We start from the raw sequence: 24,830 nt of genomic DNA, 5'->3' as shown, positions 1-24,830 counted from the left end.
AATGTGTTTATTTCTACCACCTAACCATGCAGAGTACATCAGAATGCAGCTCTTTAACACAGATGCATGTTTTCTGTTCTGGTATCAAAAGGAATGTTTAAGAAACTGTTCCCCCTCAATCTTGACAAATAAAATACCTACTCTACAGTTAATATTTTACTATTCAACCTAAAATCTTATCATTCTTTGCAACGTGCTCACATTTTTAATATTGTGCACTGCAATGAACAGAGCAAGCTTTACCTTTCTATTCTGTGTTTAGCTCATTTAGACAATGTTTGTAGCTGAGAGGCCCAAGAGCTGGTTTGATACTGAAGAAGTACAAAAAAACAGAACTTGAAAAATAAAATAGCCATTAGTATTTAATTACCCATAAAAAATAAATGAGCACTTTCAGTTTACATCTCATTGCACAAGATCAAAGCTGGCTTTCAGTCTAAGCACAGGACAAACAGAGACCCCAACCTACAAACAGTGACTAAATAAACTCAGACTAAGAGAAAAAAGAACATGGACCAGCCCTTGGGCTTTCAATACACACTGCACACATCCTTCCACATTATCCAAAGTGAAACCCATCACAGAACTCTACAGTCGGGGCCTACAATCTCCACAAGTATCAAATTACATTTTCAAAAGCCTGTCAAAACATGGCAACACCCAAACTCCTGGAGAATTCTACGCTTATCCACACAACCCAAGAAGCAGCAGAAGCACTGTTGAATTGAACAACCTGCATGATCTTTATTGGATGGCCGCGTTTACAAGGATTAGCGGTAGCGGTGCAGCTGCAGGGTGTTGCGCCTCCTCCAGGCGGCGCGGCGCGAGCCACCGATGGTGTGGTGGAATTTGTGGCCCTTGCCGAGGCCACGGCTCTTGCGCCCGGCTGACGTCAGCCCGCGCATCTCTCTGTGCTTGTGGACGGGCTTGGTGATCCATTGGGTATCGGGGTTCCTCCGGATGGTCTTATGGAAGGGATCGATCAGGATCACTTCAAAGAACTTGTAAGTGGAATCTTCGCCCACCCAATACGAGTTCAAGACTCTCAGAGCCCCACAGTGACGGCCGGCACGTTCCTAGAGGAAAAAATAAATGCAACGGGCTGTCAAACCATGGACGCAGGGCACTCTTCATGCATACAGATTACTAACTCAAACATTAAATTTCAATTTTCCCTAGGACAACCTCTTTTCCTATAAAAATTCATCCCCTTCCAGATGCAAAGGTGCAAGGAAAAGTAACAGCTGAAAAGAACGCTGTGTTACAAAAAAAAAAAAAAGGCTGTTTGGATTCCTGCATGAAACAGGTTTTAAAGACCATGAGCAGGAAGGTGCTTGGTATACAAAAGAAAGAACTCCTTGTACACAGAAGCACCCAGTCAGTAAAAACACAATGTTAAGAATAACTTCAACATAAATATGAAAAGCATGAGCTGCACTTGGGGTGATGGAACAATCTTTAATGGGAAGTTATGAAAGCGATTAATTTCCACATCCAAAGCTACAGGGGAGAAAGAAACTTCTGCAGAGTGTAAGCCTGTACTGGTGGGAGTAAAAGAATAGCTGATGCAACAAATCTTTGTACCACTGCTGCTGGCATATTAGTGTGTGCTATTCCTATCCTCACTTGTGGTTAGGAAGACACAATCTTAGTTCAGAAAACAAAACAAAGCAGAAAATAGCAATTATGCAACTCAATCTGCTTCTCCTGTCAAGAATACTCCTTATTTAAAACACACTAAGTGTGTTTAATTGTAGGACTTTATCATCATTATAGGGAAGCATGAATCAGTGGACCCCATTCATCTTCTTCCCCAATGTGATCCTAGCTTATCGTTTCAGGCTTTCCTAAACAGGTAGACTATTTTCTGCACATGGAATAACATTTTTTAAAGTCCTTTTATTCTAGTGTGTGAAGAACCTGTATGAAATATTAGAACACCAATCATCCTTGGCCAACTTCTATTTGGGGAGGGGAGCTCTGCATTTCTGTAATCTGAAAAATGTAAATCTTCCAGAAAGACTGTGTCAGATTCAGAAAATTTGAAGCTAAAACTGAGGGCAAATAACCTCTTCCATAGCTGTCCTAAGTGAGCATGTGATTAGCCATCAGGTATCTGGGAATAACACATATGAAGAGAATGCCATAAGCACTGAAAACAGAATAGCATTTTTAATTCAAACTCATCACCTGTGTTTCTTTTAAATAAGCATGTCCCATTTATATTTATTTATAATTTATATTTTTTCCCTGAAAAAAAAATCCCACCATATTCAACTTGCAGAAGTCACTCAGCAGTATTTTTGAAGTCCTGAGAATAGAAAAGTCTTCTGCTTCAAGATGGAAAGGCAATGACACTTATCCTTCTTCCACAACGTCTAGTTTGAGAATGCAGCCTGGTATTAACTCTAACCCACTGAAAGAGGGTTTTTTTGTAAAGGTGAGAACTCCACCTCTTCCAGACTACAACTGTGATAGCAATGAAGCTTACAAGATCTCATCAAATCAAAGTTTACATTTTGAGTATTTCAGTAACAAGATCTCACCTAAAAATAAGTTAACCACCAAGCTGTGTGCTTGTGAGGTACCAGTTTTTTATAAAGCTGAAGGTCTCTGGCACATTGCCTTCAGCTCCTGCAATACATCTAAGGGTGCTGTGCAGAACCACTACACAAACAGGTGCTACAGGCTTTAAGACAGGAACTCACGTTTACTTTGTGAAAGGACATCACCTACAGCTGGTGATTCACACCTTAGCACATGCAAGTTCGTATTTCTCATGCCTAGCTCTTTATTTTACTGTGGTTTGGACTAGTTATGTGTTTTTCATAACAAATATTGTGGCATACTTGAGAAGTATGAACTTCACTAAACCACTCAAGTGGTTTCCATAGACCCCATTTTAAAAGTCTGAATAAAAGTCTGAATAGTTTTTTTATTGTCTCAATAGAGTTTTTAAAGACTGCTGCTTTCCTGCCATCATTATTCAAAATCTTACTAACAACTTACTAACAAAACAGCTGGTTTGGTTTTGTATTTTTTGTCTCTGAATATTAAAACTTTCAACCCAAATTTGTGAGCAATAACCAAAATAGTCACCTCTGCTACAGACTGAAGACTCCTGGCAAACTTGAGCTGGTTAACACCATGATGCACGGGTTTACCATAGGTTGCACCTTTGGGGACTGGGCGTTTGCGGCCACCACGGCGAACACGGACACGGTAAATAACGTAACCTGAAACAAACAGTGACTTAGGAACTACAACAATTCTAGCAGCAATTGTACTGCATTTTCAATCCCCCAAAATTTACATGAAATGCTGCAACACAAAGTCATTTTACCAATTTTTACCAAAATTTCCAACTTGGGGTGGATAGTGCAAGATGTTTTTGTTATTTTCATTACAAGTGAGTAAGGAAAGTGATTTCCTGATGCAACTGGTTTTGCCTCCAAACCAGAGCTTATGGCACCTTTCCACTATCCAGTCCCAAACCAACTAAGATCAGCTACAGCTAAACTGTAATACAATCATTAAAAAAAACCCTACCAAAAAAAAAAAAACCCAAACAAAAAAAAACCCAAAACCCCAACCAAACAAAAAACCCCACCAACCAGCAAAGCCACTACCCAAACCCCACAATTCAATGGCAGCATTCAAAAAGCACTGAGGCACAAGCCATCCACAAACCCTGCTGAAATCTTGTCACTGAGAAATGACAAAACTAGACAGTGACAGAAGTGTCAACTCCTAGCTTTTTATTTCCTTTGTGAATAAATATATTGGGTTTTTAAATGGATTTCCACAAGTTCCACATGGATAGTCACTAATCCCATTTCTTTTCCTGACCAGTAACTGTTTTTTTCAAAGACAGTATAAATTCCATCATCTTGCTCAAGTGCATGCAGCCGTAATACAGTCACAGTATGACTTGGGTTGGAAGGAACCTTAAAGATCCGGTTCCAAGCCCCCTGCCATGAACAGGGACACCTTCCACCAGACTAGCTTACTCAGAGCTCCATCCAACCTGGCCTTGGACACTGCCAGGATGGGGTATTCACAACTCCTCTGGGCGATCTGTTCCAGTGCCTCATCACCCTCACAGTAAAGTGTTTCTTCCTAGTATCTAATCTAAACCTGCTCTTTCAGTTTGAAACCATTTCCATTGTCCTGTCAATACATGCTCTTGTGTCTCTATCCAGATCTCTTAGTAGCTCTTTTCAAGGTGCTAGAAGGTCACAGTTTAGTCACCTAAAAAAAGTCAAAGTAAGAGATGACAAAACTTGGGCAGAGTAAGGACATCCCCCAAACCTAGGATACTAAAACCCCTGTTCAATTGTGTGGCACTAACACTGCACAAGAACAAAAACTGAGGCCAAAGCTCACTTGAGCTTCACCAGCCAGAACGGCAACAGAAGGCACAGATGCAAAATTAAGTGAAGTTAAGGTTTTAGGCTGTGGGCACTGTTACCAACTGAGAACATTTATGATATTCTGTTAATTTCATGCAAGACACTTCTGTTTATTGGGGGATACTTCAGTTTCAGACTTTGATACTCTGCTGTCACTGCAGGAAGCCATGTCCCTCCACGGTGAGGCACAGGGACCTGACCTGTCCGTGCCATTACCTTGCTTGGCCTTGTAGCCCAGCCTGCGGGCCTTGTCCGGGCGCGTGGGGCGCGGGGCGCGGTGCAGGGCCGACAGCTGGCGGTACTGCCAGCAGCGCACGCGCAGCAGGAACCGCATCACGTCCGACTGCTTCTTCCTCCACAGCTCCTGGATGTACTTGTAGGCACCCATGTCTGTCTACCTGCTGGATAGAGAGCTCAGTGAAACACTGCAGCAAGAACAATTCCCAATCTGAACATCTTCTGACAGGGGCGGCGCACCAAATTGCACATGGAGCAGCACTGGAAGACAAGGAGCTCTCACGCTTCTTTGTACCACTGACACATCTGGGAACGTGGATCACACCTGGCAGCCTTCAAAATGACACCTTGCAGTCACCATTCCCAGCAATTTTCCTCCTCTTTTATTTATTCTGAAGTGTAAACTCCTCAACTGAGAAATTTTCAGCTGTGCTACGTCTGATACTACTGAACCCAACAATCAACACCTGGCTGGAGTTTTAAGACACAAATCTATCAAGAACTACAGGATTGTGAGGAGTTAGTGTTAACTCTGATGTTATAGTAAAATTTTTACTTTAAGTGAAAGTTTAAAGTTTTCTTAGTAAGTGGAAGTTTAACAGTTGCTTAAGGAATTAATTGGATTGGGACTTCTGCTTCCTTAGAGCTATTCACACAGTGTCTCCCACATCCCAGGAGAGACAAGGCCTTCCTCCACATTTGCTGAAACTGGGTTTTAAGTAAAATGAGGCATACTGACCGTGTCATACTAAAAAAGAAGTGTCATAGCTCAGTGTCCTACTGCTGCTGACATTTGTGTTATGCTCCACAGATGCCCTGTGGAGTTTTTTTCTAATTGTTTTTAAAAATCGTTTCTGCTGAGCACCACTGGGGGTAGTTTGTAATGCCTTCAGCACAGCAAGGGCCCAACACAAAGTTCTTACAGGTCAATTTTTGTCTGTAGAAAACAGTGATTATTACAAACTCCCTCTTCTGAACTGCATATGTCTTAATAACATGAACATAATGCAAATATGTCTTAAATTAATATGTCTTAACAGCTGAAGGCGTTTCAAAAATCACATATTACTGTATTTTGTCATCATGTTTACTGCTGTTTTCCTAAAAACCTCTGAGGCCTTACACATCTGCAGCAATCAGCACGTGTACCTGACCTCCATCAAGCCCCCAGCCCAACTCACCATCAGATACACGCAGCTCACTTTATTTACACGAAAAACCACGCCACAAACAGTTCGGGTGCGATTTAGGATACCCCTCTTGTTTGAACCTGCCCATCCATTCCCATCCTCGGCCACCCCACCCTTTCACGGCCTAATGGCACAAAAATCCCCACGATCAAACTGCAAACGCGGAGCAAACCAGGGCGCGCCGTCTGTCACCGACCCGCACCCGCTGTGGCGCGCCAGGGCCAGCCGGGCTGCTCCGCTCCCCTCCCCGCCCCACCGAGGCACAGCCCGCGGGCCCTCCTCCACCGGCCTCCCAGGGGCTCCGCGCCGCAGGAGCAGCCCCATCCCAGCCGGAGCCGGGCGGGAGCGGCGGCGGGACGGGCGGATGGGCACCCGGATCCTGGGATAGGCGCGGATTGAGGGAAAGGCCGCGCGCGGACCGGCCCTCACCTGATGGCGCCCAGCGACGGAAAGGAAAGGCCCTATTTCCCACACACCCTCGGGCCACAACACACTTCCGGCGGCGGCAGCGCTGCCTTATGGGTAATGTAGTCCTGCGGGGTGCGGGCAGCGCGTCCCTCCCCGCCCGGCCCGCCCGGCCCGGCCCGGCCCGGCCCGGCCCCCCGCGTCCGCCAATGGGCGGCGGGGGCGGGCCCGCGCGGGTCCGTGGGCCGGCCGGGACGGCTCTCTGTCCAGGTGCGCGCTCGCGGCGGGGGGCGGCCCCGGGGGCGCGCTCGGGGGCCGGGGGCGCGCTCCGGGACCAGGGCAGTGGGGCACGGGGGCTGCACCTGGGGCAGGGGCTTGGAGAGATGTGGCATCCCCCGAGAGACCCCCGCTCCCCAGCCCCCATAAGAGCCCCCGGTCCGGGATTGGGATGGGACTTTGCTTAAAACCCTGAAAAGAAGCCTTAAAAAAAATCTCTCTAAAATAATAATTATTTTAAAAATCGTAAGATTATGAGGAACGGCTGAAGGAGCTGGGTTTGTTTAGTTTCGAGAAGAGGAGGCTCGAGAAGAGGAGGCTCGAGGGGAACCTCATCCCTCTCTACAACTCCCTGAAAGGAGAATGTAGTGAGGTGGGGGCTGGTCTCCTCTACCGTGACTGCAGTGAGAGGACCAGAGGCCTTCAGCTGAGACAGGGGGAACTCAGATTTGGAATTAGAAGAAAAATTTTCACTGTTAGGACAGGCATCAGAATAGGTTACCCAGGGAGGTTGTGGAGTCACCATCCCTGGAGGGGTTTAAAAGGCATCTAAATCTGGTGCTGGATGATGTGGTTTAGTGGTTACGGTGGTAGTTCTGGGTTAATGTTTGGACTGGATGATCTAAAAGGTCTCTTCCAACCTAATGATTCTATTCTATTCTATATAATAAATGCTAAGGGGAAAAAAAAAGTCCAAAAACCAATCCTAAAACTTTTTCAGCAGACGGTAGGGAGAGGGCACCATGGAGTCCCTGGTTCTGCAGGCCCTGGCTTTACCCACTGATCTGCTCCTGTCCCTGCTCCCCTCCGTCCTGCATGTGGCATGGCACAGGCTGGATGGGGGGTTGAGTGACCTGGTCTGATTGCTGGCATCCTACCCATGGCAGGGGGCTGGAAGGAGAGGATCTTGAAGCTGCCTTCTGACCCAAGCCATTCTATCATTCTATGAGTTAGGCTTTCCCAGCCTGCAAGTCCTTTCTGCCTCCCTACCTGCAGCTGCAGGATGACCTTTCTGTTTTTCAGTGTATCCTTTTCAGAGCACCCTGGCTTGTGAAGCATTACCTGGTTAAACTGGAATTGAAGCAGGACAACGCCAGCCCCTCCTGGTCCAGAAAAGGTACTCTTCAGCTCTCTCTGTGGGAAATGGCTCCAATCATCAAACTGAGTCAGGGCCTGCTGCCCTGCCATGGCTCACTGGCAGAGGGAAGTGCCCCAAGCTGCTGGATGCCTCCTGCTAGAACCAACCCCCAGGCCATCAAACTGCTTTAAAGCAGACCAAGAACACCTGCTTTCTGCCTTTGCTTTCCTGTGCTTCTGCCTTTAACACTCCTGTTTTGTAGCTCCTAATCCATTTTATGGATTTTGCTAGAAACTTTCTGTGAGCAGAATAAAAGGGAAAGAACCATCATTTTCTTGCATTTCCAGAAGCCATCCTGGTACCATGAGATACCATCAATCCCACTGCAAACCCAGGAAGCCCGATAACGCCGTGCACACACACACACACCAACAAACACAGACCCTGCCCCGGGGGTGTGCATGCTCCAGTGCTCCCAGTCTCCCCAAACCTGACAGGACAAGTGTCGAGGCTGCAGGCAAGCATCAGCACCACTGGCAGCAGCCTAAAACGTGAAAAAAATGGTGTGGGAGGAAACTCTAGTCCTAAAAATATCAGTCGCTGGCAGGCGCTGGGAGGGAGCTGTGCCCCCGCTGCTTCGCGCTTTGCCTTGCGCCTTCCGTGGGCTCAGCTCCCGCCCGTGCCCATCCCCGTCCCTGTCCCCATCCCCGTGCCCATCCCCATCCCAATCCCGGGGCTGTGCCGGGCTCACAGCCTCCCGTGTCTGCACAGGGCTCCGCTGTGGAACCGGCCCTCAGGAAGCATGGGAAAGGGCTACAAGGTGGTGGTTTGTGGAATGGCCTCAGTGGGAAAGACTGCGATTTTGGAGCAGCTTCTCTATGGAAAGCACACTGTCGGTGAGACATTTTTACTTTTGGGGGGAGGTGGTTTCCTTTTCTAGCATCTTGGTCAGTGTGGGCCCCAAAACACCAATAATGGAGGACTGCGAACTGCACTGAGGTGAAGGAGGAAATTTATGTGGTTTTCTGGCATCTCTGGGCTATTCTTAAAATTCATAGTCCCTTGCTTATGGATTTTTAAGAGTCGTGGAGAAGAACCCGTTCCATGATGTTCCCAGTAATAAAACACAAGAATGTTTAAAAAGAAACAAACACTGAAAGTAGGTGATGTGCCTGCTGCGTATTTACAAAAGAAATATCTCGTTCCCTGAAAGATGCCGTAGACGCCTGAAAAATAAATAGCTGTCACATGATAAGTGTAGATGCTGTTTAGACTTTTGTTTCATCTTCTTAAAGCTTTATTTTCCTTGGTTTTGGCTAACATTCAATCAAAGCTATGGAAAGAAAAAGAGCTCAGCTTTAGGTTCCACGTTCTATGCTGAGTTTTGAAGGCCAAGTGTCTCTGCTCTCTAAGAAACCCCCATGGGGAAAACAGACTTGACAGAGGAAGAGAGGATGCCTGATATTTGCTGTGCACAAAAGAAAGGGAACAAAGGCAGAGCCTGCACGTTTCCCTCTGTTTCCACATTTGGCTTTGAAAGGAAGGGCAATGATCATCAGGCTGACAAATTATTCCTGCCTCACCTAGAAACAAGGGGTGGCAGCAGGGCTTTGACAGAAGATGTTTAGTCACTTTGCATTTTTTTCTTGAGCCGGTAAATTAGACGTTGGGGATAAGTTGTTGGATAAACACAAGGATTTCTAGCATGGTGCTTTGCAGCACTGCACCTTTAAAATGTGTGGATGGGAGGAATCTGCTGGCAAAGCGTGATACAGAACTGTGTGCTAATACCCGTGTTTAAAAGGAGGATTTCCTCTAATGTTGCAGCAACATCTGTTTCCAGCATCCTACTGAGCGCTAGGCACGTAGCCCCGTGTAGCTTTCAACGTGAAGGCTGCAAAGCTTTGCAGGCTGAAGGCTTTTCCCTTTGCTGCCAACCTGCCTCTCCTCTGTGCCGGGCTGGGAGACTGTCAGAGACACCCGAGCAGCGTGAGCAAGGCCACGTTACTTAAATCGTATTGCCTTGCATTAATTCCTGCCTGCTATTAGCAACCCCGGCAGGAAGGATATTCGGGTGTTGCTGATCAGAGGAGCTATTTATGGAGCCAGCCATGAACATGATTATACAACGTCATGGACACTGGCTGACATAACCAGAGGGAGGCCTCGTGCCTGGGGTTTAGCTGTGGGTGTCCCTCTGTCACTCCCAAATGCCCTGCTCCAGCTTGGCCATGGAGCAATGCAGACCTCTCCCCCGGCCCCCCTGCACTTAAAAAGATAATTTTTCCTTGCCTGCAGCTCTGCTCTCAGTTTTTGGAGTTACTGGTAAGGGAAGGAACAGCTGATAGCAGATGGGGAGTGCAAGGGGAGAAGGAAGAAAGTTTCCTGTTTTCTGTGATTTTGGTCAAATCATATTCCTAAAACATTCAGACAAAGAGGGCAAGTAGCAGAGACAATATGAAGATATGGAGAGGGTCATTACAGAGCTGCTGCACCCCCAAGAGATGAGTGGCCATGGCCCAGAAATTTTGGTATCCCTTACACAGGCCATCAGGCACACTTGAGGGGATGGACCAATGAACTGGTGCTTCTGGCAGTCCTGCTGAGTGGTCACCATCCTCCCTACCTCTTTCTCAGCACATACGCAGTTGTGGCAGGGGTTGCCTGGAGTATGGGCTAGTGGAAATAGTTCCCAGAAGACCTTCAGCTACTTGTCCACTCTGTATTGATTTAACTGCTGAATTGCATGGGCAGGATGCCATTGTGAGCATCCCACTACACAAGGACAGTTTGAGGAATGGTGAGTCTTTGACTGCTCCTTAGCTGAGCTGCTTTAAACTGCACAATGGTGCTACCATTGCAGGGGTGGCCCTTTCACACCTGAAACATGATTACAGGATCCTGATCCACATTTCCTAAAGCTTGTGAGCTCCAGAAAGCTGATATGTACATCTTGGCTGCTGGCCTTTTTGGCTGGAGGCAAGAAGGGACTAGTGTGTTTGCTGAAAGCCTGTCTGTTCAGAGCCAACCAGCAAGGCAGCTCACCAGGCATGGCAACAGGGACACAAGCTGTTTCAAAACCTGTGCTTCCTGACTGACGTCAGGAGCAGCTCTGCGGCCGCTCCAAGGGCCCAGGAGCCGCGGGGAGGATGGCCGAGCCAACAGGGGGAGTCTTTCCGTTCTCATGGCAGGCACATCCCCCTCTCAGTGACAAGAGGCGCGCTAGAACTTGGTTGGAGGCTCAGAGCACAAGGTCTGCTGCCATTCTCCAAGGTGTCACAGCCACTGTCACGAGGGTCTCCTCCTGGCTGTAAATCAGCCACGAGTTTGTCAGTGCTCACGTGCCTCCTGTTGACTTTCCTGTAAAAAGGAGTGGTGGCACAGCTGGTGTCAGGGAAGTGATTAGAGCCCTTGGAGGTTTCACGCTGCTATGTAAAGCCCTTGGCTCTGAGCCCGTGCTCCTGGCTGTGTGCTTGGTGGTGGTGCTGTAAACCCAGTTGCACTGTTTCTTTTCCTAGAAAAACAAGCACCTTCAGGTCTCCCTGGCCATGGATGAAGTCCCTAAGTGCCACTGTTACTTACATGGTCAGCAGCTAGCACTCTTGCAAAGGCACCAAGATTGTTTGAGGTCAAATAGGAAAAAGTAGTCAGGAAGGAGGAATAACCCAAAAAAGGACTATCTGTTCCCTGTAGCTTGTGAGCAACAAGCACAAAATTGGATTTTGTGCTAGCCTTTAAACTGCAAGGGAATTTACCTTGTGTCCCAAGATGGGAAAGGAGAGGACAAATTGATGAGAGACACTCTCAGAGCCATGTAAAATAATGTAGCTATTGCAAGGCAGACACTCTCGCCAAACTAATACAAGGAATTAGAAAAAAAAAACCAAAGGAAATGTTTTAAGTGGGTGCAGATTTAGCATTGAGTCATGTAGGGACTATATCACCATAGGTCAGGGCAAATAGCTGCTAAGGATTGTACATGTGAATGTGGTACATACACAGGTACAGCAGTGTGCCCAGGTGGCCAAGAAGGCCCATGGCATCCTGGCCTGTATCAGAAGGAGTGTGGCCAGCAGGGCCAGGGCAGTGATCATCCCCCTGTGCTCAGCACTGACGAGGCAGCCCCTTGAATCCTGTGTTCAGTTTTGGGCTCCTCTCTATGAGAAAGACATTGTGGGGCTGGAGTGGGTCCAGAGAAGGAAAATTAAGCTGTTGAAGGGAAGGCTCTGGTACACTACTGTGATGAGGAGCAGCTAAGGGAGCTGGGAGAGAAAAGGAGGCTCCAAAGGGGGACCTTTTGCTCTCTGTAGCTACCTGACAGGAGGGTGTAGCCAGGTGGGGGTTGGTCTCTTCTCCCAAGTAACAAAGAACAGGACAAGAGGAAATGGCCTCAAGTTGTGCCAGGGGAGGTTTAGATTGGATATTAGGAAAAATGTCTTCACTGAAAGGGTGTTCAGGCATTGGAGCAGGCTGCCCAGGGAAGCGGTGGAATCACCATTCCTGGAAGTGGTCAAAAACCAGATATGGCACCTGGGGACATGATAGAGTGATGGGCTTGGCAGTGCTGATTGAACAGTTTGACTCACTGATCTTAGAAATCTTTTTCAGCCTTAAGTATTTGATGATTCTGTGATTGCCTAATACCTGGGATGATCTCTCTTTTTGTGACTTAAGTGTTGTGTTCATCCAAATCCTTCATCTTGCTGTCCTGAAGAAAGAGGGGCCAGTCTTGTCTCCTCAGTCATGAACAGGGTCCTTGACTGGCAGCAGGAGATTGTCCCACTAAGTACCTGCGGCACCTGGCACTGCTTGGCCTGACCTCTCTTGGCCAGGCTCGCAGGAGACTTGCTGGCTTAGCTTTGGCACAGGACATGTCTGTAAAGAAGATGGATATTTTTCCTTAAATAGTGTTCCTGTTCAGTGATGGTGCAGAAGGGAGTCTTTCTTCTGCCTTTAAAATATTTCTGGCCTCTCAGCCTATACTAAAACTTATCAGCTCAACAGGAGGAGATGAGAACTTTCCCTTGTAGAAAACTTATCTCTGCCTTCTAGCTGTGTAAATAGCTGGTATGGTCACATTATTCATAAGCAGTTACTTCAGATCTTCTTAAACGCCATATATTACTGTGGTGGAAGCCATAATGAGAAAAATTGCCTTACTTGTTCCAGCTGGAGGGATTTGGGGTTTTGGCTTACACACTTTGGATGTGGAGGCTAATTAACCTAATTATGCATTCATAGAATCATAGAATGATCATCTCCTTCCAACCCCTTGCCATGGGCAGAGATGCCTTTTTACATCTTCACTTCTTAAATTAAAACTACCTGGTGATAGAGTTGCAGTCAGCTTTGTATTTTAGAAATAGATGAAAATGGAACTAAATATAAATAACTGAGAGTCAAAACCTGGCTATTTGTTGGTGGGACCAGTACTTCCCTAGCAGCTAAACAGATCAGCTCCTTTTGAGGTTTATCCACCTCTTTCCCAAGTCAGGGACCCTCTGATACACTTATTTAGATCTTTTGAGATCTTAATAAGAAAAGCCTGTTTTTCTGCAGTTAACAAACATAAGGAATAGCAGGTTTTAGGAGCTCTTTGGAATTCCTCTGGAAAAAGGGAAAAAGGGATTACAGAGAAAATCTTCAAAAGTACTCAAGAAGACACAAAATTTGTACTGCATCAATGTTCAAGATCCAACTGGGAACTTTCGAATTTCCATCCCTCTTGAAATTTTGATTTACTTAGGTATTTGCAGTTTATCTGCTGTGCCTGGCCTAAGTGTGCAGTATTCATTAGTACATTGAGCCTTTTCTTTTCCTCATTGGAAAGCCACAAGGGTTTGGAACAACACCCAGAACACCCAGTTTATGACTGAGGCTTCCCGTTGCAGTTCCTCTGTGGCAACAGTTGGTAAAAAACAAAGACCTTTCTGCCTCTCCTAAGATTTGCACTGGCTAAGTAGGTGCTAGAGAGTAGCATCACTTCTGTCTATTCCTCCTTTCCCTCTCCAAATTTTTTATATCTTCAGTTTTCAAAGGAAGTGTGACATTGTGCACTATCTTGTTAGTTCCCCTTCACCCCTCCAGCTTCTGAACCTGAAAGCTGGCCCACTGCAGTGCTCTGCTCCATGGAAAAACTAGTCAAGCTGGCAGCAGTCTGCAGGACAGTAACTTCCCAGCACAAGCTGCCCTTGCCCACCCAGGTGGAGGTGGTGGAAGGATGCCCAGGGATGCCAGTGAAGGGAAGGAGAATCAGGATCTTTGTGGCAGGGAGGATGGGATGGTGCCAGCATCTTTCTAGGACACTGATTAGTGTTGCTTCTCTTACAACAACTTGCCTGACCCATTTTTGAATGGAGACCTAGGAAGTGTTTGAATGGGATGCTACTAACAAGAAATGTAAATGACATTGTCAGCAATATACAGCTGGTACATGGTTTGGGCTTTAGGAGCAGGGCCTAGAATAAGGTGGCACAGGTATTTCTAAAAATTGTCTATGTTTACTTAGGAAACTACTTGTATATACTCCCTCCCCCAGTGCATGTAGGTGAAATTTCACCTCTGGAATCTGATACTGGTGCATAAATTTCAACTCCCTCCTAAGTGCCCCCCCTATTTCACATCAAAATTTGTTGCTCTGTTCTGCTGAGTTAAGTCCCAGGTCTTAAAGTTTCCTCTTAGTTTTTAAATAGGATGTTAAAATACACACTTTTCACTGCTGCTTTTAATGCCATTAGGAAGAGATTGTCACAGGATAACAAGGATATATTAGAGGCTGTTGGATTACAATGTAGCATTTAGAGGATGAAAAACTGTACAATATTATTTGTTGCTTTTGAAAAAGAAAACTTAGGTACTTATGGTTCCTTCCTTATTGCCAAAGCCATGTTTACTGATGCTAGATATTTCCTTGACCTGTCTGTACAATGCAGCAAGGCAGAGCAAGAATATAGTGCTGTGTCTAAACAACAGTGCTATATCCAGAAAGGGCTTTGTTACTACCTCAATCATTAAAAGTGACCCTTTGACACATTCTACAATCACACAGGATGCATTTGTGCTTCCTCTTTTCATTAACCTTTGCTTTGTCCTTCTGTTCTTAGTTTTGCTCCCACACATTAACATGGCTATATTTGGAGGCGAGACAAATTAAATCTTTGGAAACCTAGTAAGAGTTTGATCTATGAAGACTGCACAGAGAGGGGCAAAAAGAACAGCTTGTGCCACTTTCCTGCACTGGAATGCTGCATACATCACGGGAAACCGTCAGCGTGGGTGGAATGCTTTAGCTTGTTTGTCAGTGTGAAGTGTTTTGAATAGTGCCATTAAATATAGCAAAATCCTTATTTTCATAGGCCAGATAATCCCTTGTGTTTTCTTAAACAATACACTAAAAATGGTCCCTTTTTGACAGACAAAGAGAATAAAGCAGGACTCATTATTGTAGTCCTGCAGCAGCAAACAATTGTATATAGGAGTGCAGTGGAGGCAAAAACGTGGGTTGCAGAGGGCTCATATGAATACTTAAAACCAACTCTGAAAGTGGCCCAGCTACACTATACATAGATTGTTTCAACCTGTAACCTTATGCACCTGCATCCAGGAGGAACACAAAGCTAAGGTGATTGATGTGTTTTCAGGTTTGGCTTAGGAAAAAATAATTTTAATTAGTTCAAAGCAAGCTGCCTTGAATTACCTCACATTTACTGTGTGGAGAGGAGGAGGGAAGGAGGGCCAGTATGCAGAGAGTCAGGGTGGAACAGGCGATACATATATGAAAGCTTGTTACCCTGTGCATGCTCTTGCCTTGCAGTAAATGAACTTGTTCCAATCGGAGTAATTTTAAATCCCTAGGGGATGGAAAAAGCTCACTGTGTATTTGAGTGAATATAGTATGGAACTTTGTTTGTCTACAAACATCCCCTTCCCTTTCTGGCTTAATTTCACGTATGGGTTAGTTATACCACTAATACACGTTCATTTCCAGAATTATCCCTTTGGCTCCTGCTTCTGCAGTATGATCCAGCTCATTATGAGGCAAAGAAGTAGGCTTAAGATGTTAGTACTTGACTATCTGGTGTTCCCTGGCTGTTGTTCCAAAAGGGTATGTTTGGGCAGGCTTGTTTTGCAGCATGTTTGGCACAGAACTGGTGCAACTGGGTGGTTGGAGTTTGGAAAACTTGGGAGGAGAGCATATATCTTATCCTATTCTGAATGTGCATGTTGCATAGATTAATTTTACAGGCATAATCATGTGCTTACATATTAATGTAAAACTATTGGAAATAGCTAGTGCAGTCATCTATGAATTCGGCCCTCCATGGAGATGATAGGCAAGGTCAAGGCCTGGTCAAGTCACTCTGTAAAACACACACTAAAAGCTACTGTGGGGCAAAATTCTGCTGCACTGCAAAGAATTCTTATAGTGAGGCTGTACTTAAGAGCAGTGGAACATTCCTGCTTGTTTTCAAACAGGCTTAGAAGAGGGTGCCACAATTGAAGATGTGTATTTGGCATCGGTGGAGACAGACCGAGGCGTGAAGGAACAGTTGCGGCTTTATGACACCAGGGGTCTGCAGGAGGGCGTGGAATTGCCCAAACACTATTTCTCCGTGGCTGACGGCTTCGTCCTGGTGTACGCCGTGACCAGCCTCGAGGCGTTCCAGAGAGTCGAACTGCTCAAAAAGGAGATCGATGTCTTCAGGGACAAAAAGGAGGTAAATGCATGCTTGGCTAAACGCTGTAGCAGTGATAGGAAGTTAAGGTCGCAAAGCCCAGCTTTTGTTTCTGTAAACGTTGTGTACAAAGGAAAATGAAGGTACCCACAGCCTTGGGCAACCCAGCAAAAAGGAGGCCTTCACATGCCAGGGAAGCTTAATTCAAATATCATGCAGGTCGTTCAAAAGAATGCTTTTTTTTTTCCTCCTTATTTCCTCTACTACAGCTAAAATTCAGTCAGCTGAATGCACCAGCCAGGACACTTATGACTAATAAAACATATGGTCTACAGCAGTGCAGCTCATGTTTTTCTAGATATTGTACAGGGGAAGTCAAGTGCATAGAATAATGTAACGAAGGGCATTATCTTTGTTTGTTTTGTATTCGTGTACTTGATGGCTTACAAACTAGTGTAATTGACAATGGGTCTCCCAGACATTAGTCAATTGGCAAAGCAGCTTTAATGTATTTTAACAACCATATTGAATCAATTCAATTGTGTGAAATGACTGCTCTATTTTCCCTTAGAAAGCAGCTAGTGTTTTCAGCTGACAGCGTTCCAGCTTAGCTAAACAAATATAACTTGCATGTGGCATTAGCATTACGGCTTTTCCTACAGTATCTATATTGTGGAGTAGTTTTCCCTGTTAAATGTCTTTAGCCTACAGCTTTCCAAATGCCTGTTTTATGCTGTTTAAAAGAAAAAAAAAAAGCATGAAGAATTAATTGGATAATGGTAGGGAGAGACTTTGCAAAAATGTAACTTGTTTTGTACTGACAGCACACAGGGTGGTAGAGGAAGGCAGGCTCAGGTTTGATGGCAGATGAATGTGCAGACACAGAAGAGGCATGTTAGGTGGTAGGGCTGGTGTGAGCTGCAGACTGTCACGTATATCAGGGATGCAGGAGTCAAGCATAACTCCCCTGCAGGGCAAGGAAAGGTGGACAAGCAGGAAATTTTTCCCAGGCACTGTGTTTTGTGATGGCCCTGATTTGGTACTATACAGCATGTTGTAATGCAGAGAGGGAGTCACAGTTCCAACAGGATCTGCGTCCTGCTCATCTGTGTTACCTGTCAGAACTCTTCTCTCTCAGTGCATGCAGGTATTTTAGAAAAAAGCCAATTTGCTTGTCCTTTTGGAGAGCTTAAAATTGTGATTCTGACTGAGGATAACATGGTTAAAATAGTGGTGGCCACAGTCAGATGCATAAAATAGTTTTCATTCCTGTGATTTCCATAAAGATAGGCTTTAAGGTGTACAAGGTGAGATCAGGAGTCCCACCTTAAGGTAAACTGTTAATCAGCAGATTAATGATTCTGTGACTTAAAGTCTGGGCTCTGCTGAAATGAATTCTTTACTGAATTGGGGATGTATCTCCACACATAGTGCTTCTGAGCTGGCAGAACTTCAACTCGTTGAGTGGCACAGTCCCCTGTTGTGTGGCAGATGACAGAAAGCACTGATGGCTGGTTCCTTGCCTCTGCTGGCTGTGGGGGCTCTCCAGCACGCACCTTAAAGCCTGGCCAAATTTTATACTAAATAGAGGTTTTGTTCTGTTACACTGACGGAGCTTTGCCATAGCTAAAATTCAGCTGGAGCATGTGGTAAATACACATGAAGATTATAGCTTCTTTCAAAGCCTTCACAGAAGGGGAAAAAAAACCCTAAGCAGCATTTTTCCAAACACCCTGGACTGCTGTAGAAAAGAAAGGAAGTCTCAGACCTCACAGGAACAGGACAAACATCTTTAGCTGGAAAGAAGCAGAAGGCATTCTGAAGTTAGCCTGAACAGGAAAGAGCAAGCAAGTGTGGCCACAGCAAACCCCACAAATCATCATCAAGAGAAGACTTTATCACTTGATCTTTGTCAAACCACTAGTATGGAGATGAAAACAGAGTTTGACTAAGGACCTTGAACTAAAAATGTAGGCATGGTTTCCCCCTAAGAGCTGGTGCTGTTAAAACATTTTTAGAGAACAGTTAACTTAAAATAAGGAGGAGCAGTATCTTCACATGGCCAGCACTGCCTTTGGCACTTCCTAGCGCTGAAGCACTGGGAAGGCTTCATGTACCTACCGAGCTCAGCCACGCTGGACTGTCTGGGTGATAGTGACACAAGCCACTTGATGGATCTTTACAACAGCAGATCTGAGTTGATAGAGCTCTGCTGCTCTTGAAACTACTCCCCAGAGGACACTGCTGGTGCTTATCTACCCCTCTCAGCAGACTGTCCCCTTCAGCCCTGGGGCTGGGCAGCCAGCAGGGCTGAGCTGGGAGAGGGGCCCATAGCCCAGCCTGCCCGGGCTGCTGGCACGGTTGGCTTTATTTATATTGTGGGATGGGGCTTGGCCAAGAAACAAACTTGGCAAAATCCACTGCTGTGGGATCCAGGCTTTCTCTGCTGCTGTGCATTTTTTCATCCCTCAAGCATCTGCTGCTGTGACCTACTCGGATGTCATGCTCTTATCATTTGTCCAGGGCAGCTCAATTGCCAAGTAAGTGGAGAATGGGGCTGTTTAACTTTGGATCTCTTGGCTATTGTTTCCCTTCAAGCAATCACTGGGGGCAGGGAGTGGGGTGGCAAAAAGGGGAAGTCCTGCATATCCTATGATTAAAACAAGCTTCCAACCTATAAGCAGATGAGGCTAATTCAAATCCCAGACTCTGGTATTCTAATCTACATGCAACATACCTTGTGCCAGTGCTAAGTTACAGAACAAGACTGAACTGTGTTGGTACTTGCCCACTGTTTAAAATGATGGTGACTGGTGGATGGTTTTGGTATAAAGCTCACCCTCTTGTTTGGTTTGTAGGTTGCAGTTATTGTCTTGGGGAACAAAACTGACCTCCTGGACCAAAGGCAAGTGGAAACAGAAGCAGCACAGCAATGGGCAAGGGCTGAGAAAGTGAGACTGTGGGAAGTGACTGTGACAGATCGGAAAACACTGCTTGAACCCTTCACCTTCTTAGCTAGCAAACTGTCCCAGTCCCAGAACAAGTCAACATTTCCCTTGCCTGGAAGAAAGAGCAAAGGGAATAACTGTGAAAACTAGACTAGCTTAGCATTGTCTCCTGCTACCAGGTCACAGTCTAAGTCCTTTTTGTGCCATTTGCTCCTTGCAGTTTCACTTAAAGCAATAATATCATTCAGCAATAAAATCAGCAAGCTTATAGCTAAGAGGTATCCTTCCTTCTCATAGACTTGGCTTGGAAAAGCTGCTGGTGGTAAAAGCCTCAAAAAGCACTTTAGGAGAGCAGTTATTTTGCAGCCAGGGTTATGGAGGAGGAAGGGATAGAGGATACCTCTCTAGCAGGGGCTTTTACTATGCCTGGATACAGCCATGTTGAAGGACAAATCAACAAGCTTACCAGTATGTAATCCCTCTGCAGATCTATAGCCTGTAGTCACAAAAAGTATTAACTGCAATAAAGCATTCCATTTGGAAAGGTGATATATTTGAAATGGCAACAGTTCTTTTACCTTGACCTTAAACAGGGCCACAGGGCTTTTTGATGCTGCAGGCTGAGATCAGTTTCTTGCTGTAGGAGAAGGATATGGAGCAGGAGGAACAATTACCAGATTTAGCCACTGATGTTTTGCTAGTGTCTGGAAGAAAAAAAACCCCAGCAAAATCATAAAAAACCACCCCCACATCTTATGGGAATTACCCCAACATGAACCTTGTCAATGAAGTCTAGTAAGCAGTGCTTTCAGGTCAGGAATTCATTTGTAGAAACCAGAACAGCTCTCAGAGCTCATTGATTGAACAACAACCTAAGGACGACACAGCTGTGGGTTTGTTCCAGTATGTCCACTACAAATCCCAGAGATGTCCCACATTCCCATAGGTGGTAATTTTACTGAGAATTATACGGATTTATTTGTATGCAGGAGGTATTGCTGGGCTCTGCTTAGGGCACGCTCACCTGGCTGCTCAGGCAAGCTGCAGCAATCCACCCTCCCTCCCCTAGGCAGCAGCTGGCACAAAGCTCTGTATGGCTCTGCAGGTGGGGCTAAGGAGGGTAGGAGGCTGCCTGCATTTTTGGGGACATCCCTGGGCAAACACCCAGCAATGCCCATACAAATGGCCCCGGTTTCCATGCGCTGCACATGGTCTGGCTGCAGGAGCACAACTGCATGTGCTGTGTTTGACTCAATGCTAGCTTTTCTTTATATTTGAAAGCAAGAGCAGGGAGAGAGAGTGAAGTACCCAGTTTCTGCATTTTCCATTAAATTAATCTTCTTTTGAACAAATACTGAGAATTTCACTGTGAATCAGCAAAACCACAAGCATTATTTGCACTGTCATATCATAACTGCTAAATAATGTGCTTAATGATCACAATTAAGCTCATAGTATTGCTCTTCCTGAATACTGATTAATAAAGCCTGTCAGCATTACTAAGGTCTGTCAACATTATTAATGTCAGAGCAGCAGTACACTTCACTAAAAATTAAACAGGAATCCCTACCATTATAATGAAGGTAGACGAAACTGTTTATGTGCTTTGCTCAATGTAGTTTGAATTGCTGTGGCCAAGGAGTAAGATAAGAGAGCAATTATGAATGAGCAAGCTCTTGTAATGCCCTGCTAGGAACATACAATTGTTTCCACACTGCAGCTGAGTAAGCACGATAGCACGACCTACCCGCACCTGGCCAGTAAGAGTCATTGTCCCCAGCAGGATGACACTCCCTCCTCACTCATTTCCTACCGAACACACGTGTGCTCCAGGCTTCTCCCTACCCAGAAGACTCTGTATCTACCTGCATGCTTGGGAAGTGGAGGTGACTTCAGAGCAGCAGTGGTTCACCTCCTCGCTGCAACCTCTTACCAAGGAATGGGTCATGTTCCTCTTCTTCAGCTCTGCAGAACCCTTCTGGAAGGGACTAGAATCAGCCTTGGATCAATCAAAATAAGTGAAGATGTCTCCTAACAGCACATCTCTAAAGCTGACCCTTGAACCAAGGGAGTGCAGGTTGACAAGTCAGAATGAACTTAAAATGCCTGGAGATGGAAAGAATGGGGATGACTGGTTCCTGTGCAGCTCTGCATGCTGCAGACTCGGTGCCAATTCTTCTGCCAAGACTGATGTCACCTGTAGGCTGCCGGAGCTGTGCAGTACAAGTGCAGCTTGCTTACTTGCTCCACTGGACTCCCAGGACTTGACAGTGTTTTAAGACAGGCAAGAGAAACAGTATCTTCTAAATGACTAGGGCCATTTTCCCAAATACGCTACATAAAGGCAAACACATTTTCTTTGATTTGGCTAAATGTAGAGTTTCAATCATTCGAGGCATTCAGATAAAAAAAGAAAATCACCACCCACTATTTTCTTTTATAAAGTTACTCTGATGTTTTTCTAAATATCATAGTGTTTTACTGAGAAGTGATGGAAAATCTAGTGTCTCCTCTGCAAATGATATGCACACAGTGGCTGGTACTGAGTAAAAATGAGACTTGCTGTAGTAGAGTTTTACACAGGGTGAACAAGCAAAGTACAGAGTATAACGTAGTACCTAATGGCCAGGACCTTTATTTTGTTCTTCCTGTTCCACTGACTCAAACCCTGTTCTAGGTCACTGGGATCACTTACCTTCTGCAAAACCAGAGTCCCTTCACAAGATAATGGAGAAAACTTATAATAAAGAAGAAAAACAAATTAGTAAACAAAACCATCTTTCTTTGTTCCTCTAAAGCCTTTACCCTGCTGAATAAACACTGTACAAATCACTCGCCCCCACCAGTTACAACAGTTAATTTGATGTGTCCTGGTGGCACAAAGAAAGAAGCTGGCAAAAAACTACTGAGATTAAGCCATTTACCTCTTTACTCGGTAGAGGAGAAGGAAAGATTACCAGAGATGCTCCTAGTGTGATGTAGCTACGTACCAAACAGCTGAGGGAGCTCACACATCAATCATGCACTGTGTCAAATGATGGCAGTTCAGCTGATGAGGGTACAGTGCTACTACCCATCTAGCAAAAGAAAGGACACCTCTGATTAAAAGATTACTTTGGAGCAAGTTAGATTTGCTCTGTGTCTAGACAGCAAGAGAAGTATGTAAATGAAATACATACAGATTTATTTTAAAGCACCAAACCAAATCTGAGAGCGCAGATGACCACCCAGCACTCACAAGAATGTCACAAGGTGAAGCGCTCGCCATGAAAAATGAATCTGTGCTTCCGGCCCTTACCTTAAGGGAGTGGTCAGAAATGCCATCTCCACAATTAACTGCCCTGTTGCTACACACCTCAATGCAAACACCATGTCTCTAGGAGATAATCTTTATAGGTAGTTAAAGGATGTACAGATACTCCTTTATGGTGTTGTCTGCTACCTTACCAGGACACGATTCCTTCTCTTCCAGGTGTGAATAGACCACTCCACCAGAAAAGCATCAAGACATTCTTTTTTTTACTTCTCGCCTCTTTCCCTTCCAGATAGCTTACACTTTTCTGGTTGTACTTTCAAACAACATGCCAGTCCTGCAGAGGCAACACTGAAAACTTAAGCTGAAAAGTAACTATTGTGGACTCTGTGGCAAGTTCCCTTCTCAAGGCCAGGTCCCTGCAGAACGCTTAGTGAACAGTTGTAAAGGTCTAATGCTGTCATTCACCGTATGGTTGTCTAGAACTGTCTTCCTAAAATAGCAGCAGTCAGTGCACTCACCTGCAGATCTCCCTTGTCCTTAACCACAGCATAAATCCTACAAAGCTTACAGAGACACCATTCTAGCAAAATGACAAAGCAAGGGACTAAGCAGAAATCTTTTCTTCTTCTTTTTTTTTTTTTTTAAACATCTTTTTATTAGCACAGTAACAAATGCAGACTTAAGTAGCCCACAACATACAACCAATCCACTGAGTGACTCCTATTCCACACCTTACAGTTAAACAGCTTAAGGTATTTCACTACAGGTTACCATAAGTCCTGATTAAACCCTTTATTCTTTTCACAAAGATAGATTGGCTTATAAAATAATACATTAACTACTTCTCATTTCATATATGAAGCCATATATCCACCTCTCCATATCACAGATCATGAGATGACAGTCTTTAAAAAGGATTTGTTAAATACCAATGTGCCCCCCATAGGGAAAAACAATCCCAACATCTTTTTACACAAAAAAAAAAAAAGAAAAAAAGAAAAAAAGGAAATTCAACCCAGAACAAAATAAATCCCTCAAACCCAAACAAACAAAAAAGAAAAACAGTGTGTAGAGTCTTGAAAGGACTTTTACATAAATGTCAACCTATGTACCTGTACAAAATTAAGCTGTTTTAATCTTTTACATATTGCAAGCAAACTGAAAACCAAAGAAGTCTAGGAAGTTTACATTCTTCTCGGTACTATATGTGAGCTAATATTGCTGAACTAATTACAGTCTTAAAGTATGCTATTCCAAATCCTAGCTGTCTACTGTAGCAAGATACCTTAAGTTACAACAACAAAATCTTAGGAAATAAAAGACTGAATAAAATCTGTTATAGAAATACCCTACTCTTTACCAGCACCCTCCCACCCCCCACCCCTTCAAAATCATAAGCAGCTCTTTCCATCACAGACAAATAATGTAAGAGTTTGACGAAAATCCAATTTATGTAGCGTATCTTTTGGTCCATTGTCTGGCCATTCTGTCATGCTCTGCTCTGTTAGTCATATACTGAGTGGCAATGCTTCCAACCAGGGGGTCAGCTGAAAAGGAAACACACCGCTTATTTCAGACAAGTTACCCAGTAAAAGCTTTTAAATAAAGCTGAAGTGTAAATTTCATACAAGGCAAACACACAGGTAAGGTACATTGTAACAACCTAAACATACTGAATTGATGATCTGTATCTTCTCTGATTTTGTGTGTTTATGGTGATGTACTAATCTGTAATTTAATAGTGTGAAATGCCAATAAAGTTTTAAGAAGTTTAAGGCACAACAATCAGTCATATTTTGCATTACTGAGGGTTTTCACCAATTCATGCATTTCAGGTATATTTTATTCCTTCTAAGGCTGCCTGAGGTACTCATGCCAAGTACTTGTAAACAATGTAAAGCTGCCTTCTAGAAAAGATGAAATCTCAAGAAGGGGTTTAGTACAACAAGTTTAGGACACTGTGAGATCTGGCCTTTCTCCCCTCTTTAGACATATAAAAATGCAACCTGTAAAATGACTTTGGAAGTGAAGACATATTCCTCTTAACTCGCGTGGACAGTGGTTGGGTTAGAGCAGCAGTGATGACCACCTGTGGCATAGTTGGCCACTTCTTTTAAATGGATGATGGAAAGTAAAGGGTCAACCCCGTTTTCAGAGTTGTTTGTGGCTCTTCAAGCTCCGTTACTGATTTACTGCAGCCCTACAGAGCAGCAAAGGCTGCGTTTGGAAGGGGAAGGAGTTTTCATGTGCAGGAGGATCGCTTGTTTCCCCATGGGCCAGCCTGAGGAGCAGTGAACAGCAGGCTGATATCTCCCTCCACCGCCTCCAGCCCCTCTCTGACTGCCCCGAAGAG

General features: G+C 44.9%; 3 protein-coding genes across 7 annotated transcripts in view; 1 reads left to right on the top strand and 2 right to left on the bottom strand.

Moving 5' to 3' along the window:
• Positions 1-719: 719 nt before the first annotated feature.
• Positions 720-6,364, bottom strand: RPL15 (ribosomal protein L15). Of its 2 annotated transcripts, none has more exons than XM_066555328.1 (4): positions 6,269-6,364; positions 4,629-4,813; positions 3,100-3,236; positions 720-1,076 (listed from the first exon to the last, which is right to left on the bottom strand). In XM_066555328.1, exons 2-4 carry the CDS (start codon positions 4,798-4,800, stop codon positions 771-773), a joined length of 615 nt encoding a protein of 204 aa, XP_066411425.1. In that variant the 5' UTR covers positions 4,801-4,813; positions 6,269-6,364; the 3' UTR covers positions 720-770. The 2 variants fall into 2 exon arrangements, with proteins under 2 accessions (XP_066411425.1, XP_066411434.1); XM_066555337.1 differs by having other exon boundaries at positions 4,629-4,810; positions 6,269-6,355.
• A 98-nt stretch (positions 6,365-6,462) lies between these two features.
• NKIRAS1 (NFKB inhibitor interacting Ras like 1) lies at positions 6,463-24,262 on the top strand. Its single transcript, XM_066555316.1, has 5 exons — positions 6,463-6,514; positions 7,544-7,637; positions 8,370-8,494; positions 16,074-16,315; positions 19,132-24,262. The coding sequence occupies exons 3-5, from the start codon at positions 8,401-8,403 to the stop codon at positions 19,369-19,371; spliced, it is 576 nt and encodes a 191-aa protein (XP_066411413.1). The 5' UTR covers positions 6,463-6,514; positions 7,544-7,637; positions 8,370-8,400; the 3' UTR covers positions 19,372-24,262.
• Positions 23,255-24,830, bottom strand: part of LOC136559846 (ubiquitin-conjugating enzyme E2 E1) — a 45,406-nt gene continuing 43,830 nt past the window's right edge. For all 4 annotated transcript variants that reach the window (XM_066555302.1, XM_066555273.1, XM_066555283.1 and 1 more), the window contains one exon: positions 23,255-24,024. In XM_066555302.1, the coding sequence (XP_066411399.1) occupies positions 23,927-24,024 (98 nt within the window). In that variant the 3' untranslated portion in view covers positions 23,255-23,926. The remainder of the gene's footprint in view (positions 24,025-24,830) is intronic.

Source organism: Molothrus aeneus, chromosome 1 (genome assembly GCF_037042795.1).
Source record: "Molothrus aeneus isolate 106 chromosome 1, BPBGC_Maene_1.0, whole genome shotgun sequence".
In the NCBI taxonomy this organism is placed as follows: domain Eukaryota; kingdom Metazoa; phylum Chordata; class Aves; order Passeriformes; family Icteridae; genus Molothrus; species Molothrus aeneus.
The sequence above is the reverse complement of the archived record's forward strand: the minus strand, read 5'-3'. Positions and strand labels throughout refer to the sequence as shown.

What these genes read in the sequence shown, in the direction of transcription:
- NKIRAS1 (XM_066555316.1), top strand. Translation starts at nt 8,401, where the DNA reads ATGGGAAAGGGCTACAAGGTGGTGGTTTGTGGAATGGCCTCAGTGGGA. An exon ending in CTATGGAAAGCACACTGTCG is followed by an intron (nt 8,495 to 16,073) that starts GTGAGACATTTT and finishes GTTTTCAAACAG; the next exon opens with GCTTAGAAGAGGGTGCCACA. An exon ending in TCTTCAGGGACAAAAAGGAG is followed by an intron (nt 16,316 to 19,131) that starts GTAAATGCATGC and finishes TTTGGTTTGTAG; the next exon opens with GTTGCAGTTATTGTCTTGGG.
- RPL15 (XM_066555328.1), bottom strand. Translation starts at nt 4,800, where the DNA reads ATGGGTGCCTACAAGTACATCCAGGAGCTGTGGAGGAAGAAGCAGTCG. An exon ending in GGGCTACAAGGCCAAGCAAG is followed by an intron (nt 3,237 to 4,628) that starts GTAATGGCACGG and finishes TGTTTGTTTCAG; the next exon opens with GTTACGTTATTTACCGTGTC. An exon ending in GTCTTCAGTCTGTAGCAGAG is followed by an intron (nt 1,077 to 3,099) that starts GTGACTATTTTG and finishes TTTTTCCTCTAG; the next exon opens with GAACGTGCCGGCCGTCACTG.